At 35.0% G+C, this 13,569-nt stretch overlaps 2 protein-coding genes across 2 annotated transcripts; one reads left to right on the top strand and one right to left on the bottom strand.

Moving 5' to 3' along the window:
* Window positions 1–1,666: 1,666 nt before the first annotated feature.
* Window positions 1,667–3,112, top strand: LOC8273793. Its single transcript, XM_015717355.3, has one exon. It carries the CDS (start codon window positions 1,819–1,821, stop codon window positions 2,380–2,382), a length of 564 nt encoding a protein of 187 aa, XP_015572841.1. The 5' UTR covers window positions 1,667–1,818; the 3' UTR covers window positions 2,383–3,112.
* A 2,509-nt stretch (window positions 3,113–5,621) lies between these two features.
* On the bottom strand, window positions 5,622–13,228 carry LOC8273792 (homeobox-leucine zipper protein ATHB-15). The gene is made up of 18 exons (XM_002515931.4): window positions 11,813–13,228; window positions 11,327–11,486; window positions 10,970–11,070; window positions 10,773–10,863; window positions 10,274–10,369; window positions 10,075–10,188; window positions 9,912–9,995; window positions 9,662–9,817; window positions 9,480–9,554; window positions 9,211–9,317; window positions 8,929–9,121; window positions 8,563–8,748; window positions 8,352–8,432; window positions 7,730–7,864; window positions 7,325–7,650; window positions 6,819–6,924; window positions 6,198–6,347; window positions 5,622–6,026 (listed from the first exon to the last, which is right to left on the bottom strand). Exons 1-18 carry the CDS (start codon window positions 12,022–12,024, stop codon window positions 5,880–5,882), a joined length of 2,520 nt encoding a protein of 839 aa, XP_002515977.1. The 5' UTR covers window positions 12,025–13,228; the 3' UTR covers window positions 5,622–5,879.
* Window positions 13,229–13,569: the final 341 nt, after the last annotated feature.

Genomic DNA, 13,569 nt, shown 5'->3' with positions numbered 1-13,569 from the left:
TGTCAGTCATATTAATTCATTATGAACCTTACAAAGGATCAAGCCACTAGAGCCATACCAACCAATTTAAATATCAATGTCCTGATCATATACATTAAAAATAAGCATGTAAAGTTATATACATACATGGTTATAAAATAATACATGAGTTGGAAGCCATCCATTATATTAACCCACCCACACGATTAAACCCTCATTTTCTTTCTCTTTTCTTTTTCTTTTTTATTTTGGGTTCTAAGATTAATTACTGTGAATTTACAAAGTGTTTCTGTAATAAATGGTTTAAATCTTTCCGTGATACCTAACTTCAACTACCTGTTTCCCTCTCTCAGAGTTAGTGGCATGATTTAGATCCTCGTGAAGATAGCTAGCTATGTTATGGTTGTGCACAATTTGTAAAAGTCATTTTCCCTCATGTCATTATCATCTTAATCAGAAAAAGTGTGTATGGTTAGCATAGCTTTACATGTGAATACTTCTCAATTTGTATAATTACTTTCCAAGGAGCTAATAATTGCTGAAAGGGAAATCAAAAGAAGATTCTGAGATACCTAACTTTGTTAACTAGCTTCTAATATATATATTGACAACTAAAAGTACTTATTTTACGCTTATTTAGAACATATGCACACGTCCAAGAAGATCAATGGAGAAATCTAATTATTCAGTTCAACCTATGATCAAAATTAAACACTTATTTCTAAAAACAAATTTGTAACACTATCAAGTGCCATGATTTGACTCTAACGTATAAGAAATTTATACTTTGTTAAAGAATTTTTAAGGTGTCATCTAATAATTTAGTGTATTGATTTGAATTTAACATTATTGATGTGCTAGATGTGAATTTTAGTTTTTCTCTTTTTTTTACAGTTAGAAATATAGAATTATTTTTCGGGTCTCATTTAATAATTTAAATTTATAAGTGAAATAATTCTTTAATATAGTGTGAGAATATATTTGATTAAAAGTTTTAGCATTTTTTATCATTAATCACTAGTAAAATAAGAAAGCCTGACTATTAAATTGTAGAAAATATGTGTTACAGATTTAAAATTATAATAAATGCTAATACTTCAAAGCAAAAAAAATGAAGTCAACTGAAAAGTGTGTAGATGAAATAATAAGATTTCTTTTAACTTAATTAAAGTTTTGAATTTGAGCATTGGATATACAGTTATCTTAAAATTATTGAGGTTGAGTTTTGTCACCTATGTATATCAAAAAATAAATGAAATTAGAAAAAAGAAATTTAAGTATATTAGAGCTTCAATATTAACCCATTAAATACCAGAGCCATCTCCAATACCTGAAATAGAAGTTATATTCTTAGACCAACTACGGAAAGGAATGGTGGAGGAAAATCCACACTGATATATGTATCCAAAAGGGGAAAAGAAACAGTTGCATGAAAAATATCCTCAATTTTAACACGAGATGAAAATGATCGATGTTTCTCAGATATGTGGTTCACGGTTAACACGAACTTGAAAAAAGAATCAGTTTTCTTTTTTTCCAAATCTTTACTGAAAAATCTGGCAAGTTCACGATTGTTCACGCTTGCATTAATTATTAACAGGTGAGTGTCCGAGATCCATACATGCTTTACTATTAAGTATCTCAAGAAAGAGAAGTGAACTATTATATATATGGTACTTCTTCTTACTCTCTAGCTACCAATAGTTTAGATCTTCCCAAGTTATCTCTTGAAACCCTAATTGATCGAGTATCCCTGTATTCAGTTTCTTTCTTTCTTTCTTTCTTTCCTTCCTTCTTGTTTAGAGGACTTCTTGCAGGAAATCAACTCCTTTTGTGTGTATGATAATGGCACCACCACATGGAGAGGCAATTGTTAGCCCTTACACTAAGAGTACTAACAACTGCTCCAAGCCACCAAGAATGTCGAACGAGAATCTTCAACGAACAATATCTGATATCTCATTTGAAATGAGCAAAGAAGCAATAGTTGACATAAAACTCCCACCCATATCGGAGGTTGAAGATGCAAAATGCGAGTGTTGTGGCATGTGTGAAGAGTGCACGCCTGAATACATTGATCGAATCCGGAACAAGTTTTTAGGGAAGTGGATCTGTGGGTTGTGTGCTGAGGCAGTGAAAGAAGAGATGGAGAAAGATGGAGGCAAGAAAATAGAGGACGCACTGAATGCGCATATGAGCGCTTGTGCTAGGTTTAACAAGTTTGGAAGGGCTTATCCAGTGTTGTTCCAAGCTGAAGCAATGAGGGAGATGTTGAAGAAAAACACAAGGAGGACTAAGTCTTTCAGTCCTAAAGGTGCTCAAAAGAACGGAGGGATTGCCAGGAGTTCAAGTTGTATTGCTGCTATTACAAGGGATATGTTTAATTTCACAATGCCAAATTGATGGGTACCTGCCAAAAATTAACCTATGCCCTTATCTATTATTTTCTTTTGAATGTTTTCAAAATCCTGCTACACCTAGGATTTTGTTTAGCAATGAACAAATCTAGCTAGTACCCGATTCAGGCCACATTGCCTATCTTTTTCCTAGGACCCATTTTTATGGAATCTACCTCTATAATTACCTTAAAAAGTACTCTTTTGGGGGTTGAGATACAATCATCCTTTATCCCCTCTTCAACTAATCCTCCTTTTTTATCCCAACTTCAACTAAGGGACATTTTAATTTCTTCCCCTGGTTGATTCTTCTTTTCACTCTTTAGACCATTTTATTACATGATCAAAGTGAATTATTTCTAGGCTATAAGTTTTGAGTAAGACCCTAAAAATCAAAAAACCGAAATATTAACAACGTTGATATTGTTTTTCTTCCCCTCCTCCCTCTTTTGGTGGTGGGATTGGTTCAAAATTTTCTACTCTCTTGTTATTCCTTCCAGTTTGTTAACTATCAAAGTTATGTGCCTAGCAGTTATTTTCTTTGCCAAAATGTAGCAAACGTCGAACTGATGATCATCAGTCTATGTAATGTAATAATTATCAAGGCTTTCAGCAGTTGGATGTTGCAGAGAGCTGCAAAAGTTCTCACCTTTGCTCTTTCCATTTTCTATGTACTCAATTTATGTAACTAGATGTATGAATTATGAACTAAATAAATTAATATGTTGCTTGGGATATATATATATATTAGCCTGTCGTTTATTTGTCTTTGTTCTTTATACTTGTGAAATAACAAAGAGACCATCGAAGCTTTGGATGCCCGTCTGACCTTTATCTTTTCACAAAAATTATCAAAAATGAACTCAAGCTTAGGCTTAGTAGAGATTGCATGCATATCCATGCAATAATTTCATGTTGTACCCTTTTTTGGTTCCTTCATTGACATCATTGTGCCAAGGATTCCAGTCCAGAAGCAGCAGGGGGCAAAGGCTAAAAGCAAGCAAAAGAAATTGGGGTTAGAAATCCATCCAAGTCTCCTCTTGAATATTGAACACCAATTCAACTAGTAAGTAATAGGGTGAATGATAATGATGTTCCTCTTGTACTTTCTTATTTGCTATATGAAATATTATTCTGAAGGAGAAATACCAAGGTCATAATTTTTTTTTTTATCTACTGAATTAAATAAACTCAAAAGACTTGTAAAGGAGACTTAAATACAATAAAAGGCTACCTTCCTACTACTATCACTAGGGCCAAAAAGCCCAAATACAAATAAAAGGGTTGGGCTTCCACCCCAAAAATTCGCTCCATAGACTATATTAACTGAAAAATCCTAATCAGTTCCTGAACAGTTCACATACCGTCAAAACCATCCATCTCTTACCAGAGAATCAAAACCGACATGGAGGATCAGTAATTGCAATCGATGACCTTCTGTTGTATATAATCTCCATTGGACATCCATGATTTAGATCTAAATAGCAAAAAAAGCAAGATTAAGACATGAACGTACAATCACCAGAAGCGTAAAAGACCAGCAAAGGAACACCGATGCGTCATCGCTAGTCGAACCACCATCCTGCTTCTGAATAAGGAGTAATAGAGAGCATAAGACTATCGATCTGATAAGAATTGACTTCCTTCAAAGCTCCATTGCACCTCCAGCAGCTTCCATTCATTCCGACCCATAACCGTTTGACGACAAACTCCCATAGAAAACCAGCAAGCTCGAGAGGAAGAAAGCAAATTCTTATGCATTTACTTTGATGGATAATTCTTTTTAATGCATTTATTATCAATGTATGACATTTTATTGAAAGGAAGAAAGTATATTTTCATTTTTTTAATATCTTGCTCTATATTTTTTTAAAAGAATATATATTCTTAAAGTGCAACGCTGTTCGTATTTTTTATAAATATTTTCCATAAGTAATGTAGCTCCATGTGAAGCTCCAATGGTTTATTGCTAGAGAGCAGAAATTGTAATGGTTCTGATAGGTTAGGCCTGATACTAACTGAGTGCACACATCGAAACAAATTTTGTATTTACCTTTTTTTTTCCTTCTTCTCTCTATACGGATGTGCTTGGAATTTTAAATTTTATTGGATTATGTTGGTTATTTGAACTCAAATCTCATATCCACTTGAAACACAAAAAAAAAAAAAAAGATTATTGCTTGTATGTATTTGGAAGATAATAATAGACATGTAATGGTTATTGAAATTATTATTATTATTATTATTATTATTATCATATTAATGATATTATAAGAAAGAGGTTAAATGAAAATGATATTTTCTATTAAAAGCAATTATAGTTATTATATAGTTACTTTAAAGCACAAATATTTTTATGTCGATCGCTTGTTGGATTGAAAATTAAATATTTGGTTTGTATTGTTATAGTTTTTTTTTTTTTATGTTACATAGTAGTTTATTAATTTTTAATTTTATAATTTTCATGAAATTAATAGACTAATACTTCTACTATTTAATAATTTTCTAATCCACTAGTTGAACTAATTTGCGTAACAAATATATGTGGCCAAGTAAACAAGGAATTTCTTGAATACTTAATGTTATTATTCTGGCGACGACCTACATTTTAAGATCCTTGTTGTCCTCGTTTGTCAATCAACCAAGAAATGGCGATCTTGTTGGTTTTAAGCAGAGAAGAGTGCCCTTAGCATATTCATAATATTGAATAGGTACGACAATTATCAGCGACAGGGGCGCAACAGACCACGACTAGAACATGAATAAAACGCTACAGAATTAACTTATAACCTTAGCCACAAAATGATTGACCTTCAGCAATAATAACACTTTTGTACCCTTATTCAAGAACAGCCCATTCTTACCAGGTGATACAGGAATTCTCGTATCGCATGATTTCTTTCAACTGATATTGTTGAAACAGTAGAACCTTACTGCTATAGATTTTAATAAGCTAATAAATGTCAATGGTTTGGTGATAATTATCACCTCCAGCACAGGATTTGATGGTTAAACCACCAACCATCAAATCTTTCAACACTTGATAGTGAAAATGAATGCATCGGCTTAAATTTATTGAGGAGATTGATCACTACCTTTCCCACCCTAAAACATGTTCCTCCATAAATTCTACAGTCCAGAACCCAAATTAACTTAAGTTTTAAGAAAAACAGGCAATAGTTCTGCAAATTGCAAACCACCGCCCTGTCAGCTCATTCTCGCTATGGACACATTTCTACAGTCGAATAACAAAATCAGCTAAAAGCAAAGTGAATTTGCAGTCCTAGAAATTATAGTGTCAAATACAATGATCCCAAGTAATTTCTAGGAGAATAATTCCCACACTCAAAACGAAGTTCAGGGCACATGACAAACGAACACCTTATAGGTTCTACCAAGTATTCGAAGTTCGTCATAGATAATAGATAAACAAGCCAACAAAATAGCATACTTCTAGAGTTACGTTTCTCTTTTAACCTTCCACTTGCATTCTGGCCTAATATCTCACACAAAAGACCAGTTTATAAACATAAAGCAGATGCAGTGTGCATTTTCTTCTTCATTTAACACCTTCCATGCCACTGCTCTTTCGTAAGACACTGGTCTGCCCATGCTTGACAAACAGATACCACCCTGAAGACAAGCAAAACCCTAACAGGAAAACAAAAAGAAATACACATTAGACAGAAGCATATAAAACCTGTTATATTTAGCAGTTATTTATTCCAGTATTTTGTCATCACATTAAGAAGGAGATACTGCTTCTATTCCTGAGCATAAATACTTTGTCTATAGGAATTTTTTTTCTTTATTTGTGCAAACCTGTTGCATTATTTGTGGGAACTCAGAGCAGAGAGTCTTCCGTCCATGATCATCAAATATCTTTTCCAGAGTAATGTCTTGCAATGCAACCAAAGTTGTCTCTAACATGTCAAGCCCTGCTTGGTTTGCAAAAGTGAAGACTGGCAATGCCTGCAGAAGTATATTTTTAGATCAGAGAATTTCGATTTGGGAAATAATTTAGAAGAACTACATGAATTTACAATTCACTTCTAACTACATAAATGTAAAAACAACTAAATAAAGAAAAGCTAATAATATTTATACAACTTGCACTAATCAACAAGAAAATTATAAATTATAGGTTTTAGAGCTGATGATGACAAATAATAATCTTCCACTGGTTTCAATACACTCATCATATACGAAGGCAGGGAGTTATATCACAAATTAACCGCAAAGGTCTGTGGCACAGAGAACAATGCTACTAGAAGATGCAGACAAAAAATTTCCTCAATGTTATCTTAAGAGCTATATATCTCCATTCTGACAGATATTAAGAAATATTCAAAACAGGGTAATATCAAACAGTAAAGATTCCCAATTCAGGGAGTCATGTTGTCAGAGGAAAAAAAGTACAACATTTAATAGTCATATGCACACCTTCAGAGAGCAGCACATGATAGCATCAGAGTGATGCCAGAGGGTTTTCAGGATAGATTCACCTCCTTCACTGCTAGATTTGAGTAGTTCAACACCCAAGTAGCACCTGCAAAGTAATGACCATGCCATCAATTAAAACAAGCAATCTTCATTCAATGCAACACTTAGGCCAATACTCCGAACTACTAATTAGCGGGGACCTCATATTAATGTCTCACAATAGATATCAGAGGGGCAATAAGGTCAAAGTCTCATTTTCTTCTGTACCACAATTGCATTAATAAATTGCATCTGAGATACAATCACAATTGTTTTATTACTTAATTTCACTTCATCTTACATGTCCATTTTTTTCTATTTGACATGTAACCGCCCGAATAGACTGAAGGAAAATTAATTGAATTCTTAAACAGAATTATCCCATCATCTTAGATTCTTAAGAGAAAATTGTATAATAATATTATTTATGGTACACATAACTTTACGGGAAGTGCAACCAAACACACCTATAGCTCTGGCAGATCCAACGAGCAAGGGTCTGTGCTTCAGGAGTACCAAGAGGTGTCCGAAGTCCAGCATGTGACCCCGAATGAGAAGGAGAGAGTGCTAATGCAACTCTCTGAACAGATGATATAATACTCCGAACATATTGCCGAGCCATTGATGCTACATGTTCTTGCATATGGCTCTCAAATGCAAATTCAAATGCAATGGTCATCACAGATCTCATACATCCAGAATTGGAAGAGTAATCGGTGGATGACTTGTTTCCAGCAGGTCCAATTTCAAGAGCAGATGCAAGATCTAGCGTGCGATTTGGACTGGATGCTTCCTGCAACAGTTTATAATGCATCAGCAAAGAATAAAGAGAAATTTACAGAAAAGAACATGATTTAACAAATTTATCTAACCTTTGCAGAATCAAGGGGAATAATGCGAAAACCAGAAGGTAGAAGTGGTGCATCATCAGCAAAGGATGCATCAATGGGAGCAAATATAAGCTCGGCACAGGTCCCAACAGCATTCTCATCCATCCCACTACAGAGCTGTCAAAACAGTAGCAACAGGAAAACTGAGCTATAGAAGCAAGAACAAAAATGATATATAAAAAGCAACAGATGACATGCTAGGCAAAATATAATGATAAGCAAGGAGTAATTACCCAGCCAAAACAACTTAATTTCACATTCATAATGCATGATATTCACCAGAAAAATTAGCTAATCTAAATTAATCAAGGATACACAGTAATGTACCATTTTCCAAAGCATCTAAAAGTTTACCCATAGCGTCCCATCTACCATCTTGACCTCTTATTTATCTTGCAAGAGAGATCAAAAATGCTGCTCATGCCATTCTACAACCTAGCCTGCTAAAGCCAAAATTGCCAACCTAACTTCACCCCCACCCCCAACCCCATGAGGAAAAAAAAAAAGGCTACAAGGGTATGGTTGCCGACAACATGTCAAGCCCAGAAAGGATTTCAAGCTGCAAGCAGCACTACTAAAGGAAACAGTGTATAACAATACTTACTTGCAAGAGAAACATGTCTCTAGGCATTATTGGATCCTCGGGAGAATGGCCAGCACCTTCCAATTTAATGACCTCCAAGAACTAATAAACACAGAATTTTATCAAACAAACAGAAAAAGAAAAAGAAAGAAAGAAAAGAAAAAGAATAAAGGAAACAGCATGCTTAATTACATGACACAATAAAGCTACAGAATATTATTAACACACTTACCTCTTCATGTTCAATAGTATGAGCCAGTGGAAGTATGACTTGGCCTCCAAAACTACCAATTCGAGTCCCAGGTAAGGTACAAGGGCCAACTTTAATAGCAGCAGCTGAGTACGCATCAATATTGTTGTCTGCCCATTCCGACCTATGCTCCCGCAAAAATCTAAGAAGTATTGCAGGAGGAACATTCTGAAGTAGGAAAAGCCCAAGGCACAAGAGAGAAAAATTATAAAATGTTGTCTACTGTGAGGTAAACAGCAACAATATTTGCAAGTATGATTCCATCAGGCATAGTTTCAAATTAAGACACCAAGTCTTCCACCGTATTTAATGCTAAATAGCCTTGTAATGAAATTTTGGCATCCTAACCTGTAAAAGCATTGATGCCTTGGCACATAATACTGCATTGCTGACAGCTGGAAATCCATTACTAAAGGAGAGATTTAAACCCATTAACTTCTCCGGAGATGAATTTACAAGGATAGTCACATCATCCATGCCATCGTTTCCCATCATTGACCACCCCTCATCAGTAAACCCATTAAGAGCCTCATTAAAACCCCTGCCATAAGCACGTAATAAGATATTCTTTTCAATGAAAGGTAACAATTATCAGACTGAATTAGAGACTAAAATAGCAGGAGATACAACCTGCTTAACCTCTGGCTCAATGCTCGCAAGGCTGCAGGTCGTCTGCCCCAGTTTGTTACGTTAGACTGAGAAGCCTCTTGTGCTATCTGCCTTAGCTGGCGCAGAGCCTATATGAAGATGCAAAAGACATCATTACAAATTAGATTATGTAATGCTTGATAATTTACAGCAGCTATAAAGCATATAGGCCCCTCCGATTGTTTCAGATCTCAGGATACAATGAATTTGCGTTGTCAAAATGATGAAAACAAATGGACTGGTAATCTTACCGCCATCGTTGTTTTTTGAGCAAGTACTGTTGATGATTCATACAGTGGCCGCAAAACCTCAGGCACACTCCATGGCTAGTTTACAAAATGAATACTCAAATTAATATTTATTCTGGTCAATTACAAACTTCAAATTTCACAGCAAACAAAGTGAAATAAGAAGGATGCAAATGACAGCCAACCTCTAAATCCATATGATCAACTATGTGTATAATTGAACCGCCCCCTTCACAAGGTCTTATCAGGTACCCGCTTGGTAGCATTTCCGCTCTGACAAAATGCTGTACTGGTGGCATGCTCGGGCCATTTTGAGTATTTTTAAGTGATCTTTCACAGATCTAAATTATGCATCAGAGCAAAAAATGGACAAAACATTATTTATATAAATGGTAAAAGTGAATAATTACATATTCAAACAATTGGGGAACATACCACAAGGCTGCCATCTTCTAAAACAGAAGTGTAGCGCAGCAACCAAAAGTCACGAGCAGGTGCCAATGTGGTTGGAGCATAGAGCTACAATATAAAAAAAAATAGTATTAAACAATTCCATCACAGAATCTCAAACAGACAGCAGTATAAAATGTGCACTTACCTGCATGTATAGCAGCTCAATGGTTCCACCGTTGGCAGTAGGCAGCACATTCAGCACATCCACAGCTCGGCAATCACGGAACCATGATGGCCGATCCTTGAGAATTTCTGCGACCTGAAAAGATCATATTATAAGGTTATTAGCTCAAAGCCTGAAACTAGGAGAATGATAGAGAAGGAAACAAACAAATTGCACTTACTCTTGTAGGTTCTAGACCCACTAGGCCGCAGGCTCGTGCTGCCACGCCAGTGCAACCATGAGAAATAGCAATGATTCCAATGGAATCCGGACCAGGCTGCACGAAACAAAATATGCTTCGTAATGAGAAAATAAATTAGTAAAAAAGATGCTTTCAATTAAACTACGGTAGTGTATTCAAAATTTACAAAGTTAAGAACAAGGACAAATTATTTAATTGTGCCAGCATATTCAAAACTTCATATTAAAAGGACAATAACTCAAAATAAACGTTGTGGTGTTCAGGAGTCTAAAAGCATCAATTCCTATACTATTAGCATTCAAGATAATAAGTTCAGTTCAGCCTTTTGTATTTCATTAGTTTCTCCCTTGGATAAAGTTATGTTAACATTAATTTAAAAGAAGAAATGGGAGTACAAAAGTTTGAAACTTTTTTTGAAGGACAAGATTTGTTTATTAATAAAATATTTCTAAAAGAAAAAGAAAAGTATAAAAGGTACCTTCATTCCAGGCATTTGGACCCACTCCACAGCAGTTCCAGTGGCCTTTGAAAGAAACTCTGTTAAAGTCTCTTCTGCAATGGACAAAAGTCTGGAAAAAAATACAAAGCATGAAATTCAATATTCCTTACACACACACCAAAGTGGTCACAAAGCTCGATAACAGAAAAGGACCCAACAACCGTATCCCCACTAACCCTGCAGGACTCGCATCCCTTGGTTGATGCTGAGGTGTCAAGTGGTGTTGACCGCTTGTTACTACTGAATCACAACTTGTATCTTTGGTTGCAAGCGTTGTCTATAAGAGAAAACAACCACTCTATCTCAATTCATATACTTTAACAATAATTTAATATATTAAAAAAAAGAATGCATGTACAACCTCTTGATTCCTGACAAAATTAAGAAAGAAGAGAAATTAAGTACTTGAGTCTCAGTAGGAATGAGGAGAAATAAGCAATCTTTGCAAAGTTGCTTTATGTTTTATTTTTCTTTAAACAACAAAATTTCCCACAACCAGTTAGCAGATGTAAAAATAAAGACTTAATTCTTACATTCTGTGTATGTTGGCGAAAGTAGCCATTTTCATACACCAGCTGTGACACTTGCTTCTGCAACCTATCATTTTCCTCCATGAGAAGCTTATTCATTGCAGTCAGCTTCCTGTTCACCGCTTGGAGGCGTGATGCCTCTTTCCTCTGCTTCTCTCTACATCTGAAAAATCATATGAAACAAAACACATTATATTAACTAATTTGCAAGAGATTGTAATGAGAAAATGATTGGAAAGATCACACTGCTCAAGAAAGACCAAGTATTGAAAGAATCTTATCTTTCTAATTTATATTCCTCTAGGAATTAAGTTTTCACACAAACCAAAAACAAATGTAAGTAGTAATTAACAAAGTGTCAAATCCAAAGTCTTGAGTTATATGATTTCTCTGAAACAGTTTTTAAACTATTTAATTGAAGGAACAGCCTAAGCCTAATAAACAAAACGAAAATGATATTCCATTTTTTGAGAAACTAAAAGTATTTACCTTCTATTTTGGAACCAAACTTTAATTTGTTTTGGTTCAATGTTAGAGAGAATTGGGCACTCCCTGATGAACTGTTGACGGCGAATAGAGCTGGGTTTAGGGCACTCATGATAGAGCCTCTCAAGGGCTTCGACCTGCTCAGGTGTGTAACGGACATATTTTCCATTGTCCAAGTTTGCGGGTTGCTTACCATCCTTGCAGGACATTGCCATCTTTTCAAATTCAATATCACCAAGAAAACAGAATCTTCACAAACACCCAGCAACAAATGCAACCCAAAAAAACCCAAAATGCGGCTCTTTAGTTCTTTTCCTTCCTCAAATCTAACTTGAGACCTAACACATATTCTTGGCCACAAAGAACCAAACAAGAACCAAGTAGCTTCCTTTCCTTAATCGCACTTGAACACTTTAAAAAGCTTTAGAACCCAGATAGAAAAGAGACTTTAATTTGCTAAACTGAACCCCAAATCTACAAATATTACAAGATGCTAGAAACCTAAAACAAAACCAAAGTGGCTTCCTTCAATCACACAGATTAGAACACTTTCCTGGAACTTAAGTTAAAATTGCCCATAATGGACATCTAAAGCAAACCCATGTAATTTACCCGCTTTAAAAATCACAACCTCAAGAAATACAAACCTTGTAGCACTTGAAAGGACTTTAAAAATGGACACAACTTGTTAATTGAATTTCTCTCTTAACTTTTATATTTCTTTAATGTAAAGAGCCAAGATAGAGATAAAGGCAAAAGAGACAGCGATATCCAGATTGGAGACATCGTTATCCTCGTTTTGTCTATTATTAGACAACTCCCCCAAACACAAGAAAAGCATAAAAATTAAACCTTTCGAGATCAGAGCTCAGCACCCACCAAACTATATCTAATTTCACCCAATACTAAGAAGATAAAATAAAACAATATCCAGAAAGACGTTTCACTTGATTTAGCAAAATTGAATCTTTAAGCAATCAAGAGATCCAGAGAACAAGCCAGAAAAACGGTACCGTATTGCTGATCCAAGCCCCAAAAACAATCGTTCCCAGCCGCTGAAACATTTTACTAAAGACTATTCATATCAACAAGAACAAGAAAAGAGAACAAGGGAAATCAAAATAGAAAGGAAAGCGTTTCTGTTTTTGAGTAAAGTTTGAGGCTTTAGTTGGCTACATGTGAAGGATTAGAAACCCAAAAAAGACCCCCTTCCCCCCACAAAAGAAGAACCAAAAAAAAAAAAGAAAAAAGAAAAAGAAAAAGGCAAAGTGGGTTTTTTGAAAATTTTGAGAGAAGAGCAAACAGCAATAAAAAGAAGAAGAAGCAGAATTAGAAATTTTTAAGTGGTTGAAGATTAGAGAAGGAAAAAAAGTAAAGGTAAAAAATTAAGAATAGTTGAAGTAAAGTAGTTTTGGTTTAGCTTTAGTTGGTTACTTCTTTTTGGTTTTGGTTGTTTTTGAGGTTTTTGCTGTGTTGTGTGTTTTTGTGTGTAGTTTTTTCATTGGCTCGTCGCTTTCGGCTACAGACATAGAGAGAGAATGTGTTTCTCTCTCTCTCTCTCTCTCTCCCCACTGTGTAGGGAAATGGAAGCAGTTGTTTTTTTCTTTTTCTTTAAACTTTTCAATGGTTTTTCGAATTGTAATGACAGAAATGCCATTTTTGTGGATAAAATGTCATGTTAGAGTGGTTAAGCCTTTTTACCATGACTGTGACTTCTACTGGTTACTTGCTATTCAACAGTGTCAAATGTTTTTATTGCT

This window comes from Ricinus communis, chromosome 8 (assembly GCF_019578655.1).
Source record: "Ricinus communis isolate WT05 ecotype wild-type chromosome 8, ASM1957865v1, whole genome shotgun sequence".
In the NCBI taxonomy this organism is placed as follows: Eukaryota; Viridiplantae; Streptophyta; class Magnoliopsida; order Malpighiales; family Euphorbiaceae; genus Ricinus; species Ricinus communis.
Note: the sequence above shows the minus strand (reverse complement) of the source record. Positions and strands in the feature narration are given on the sequence as shown.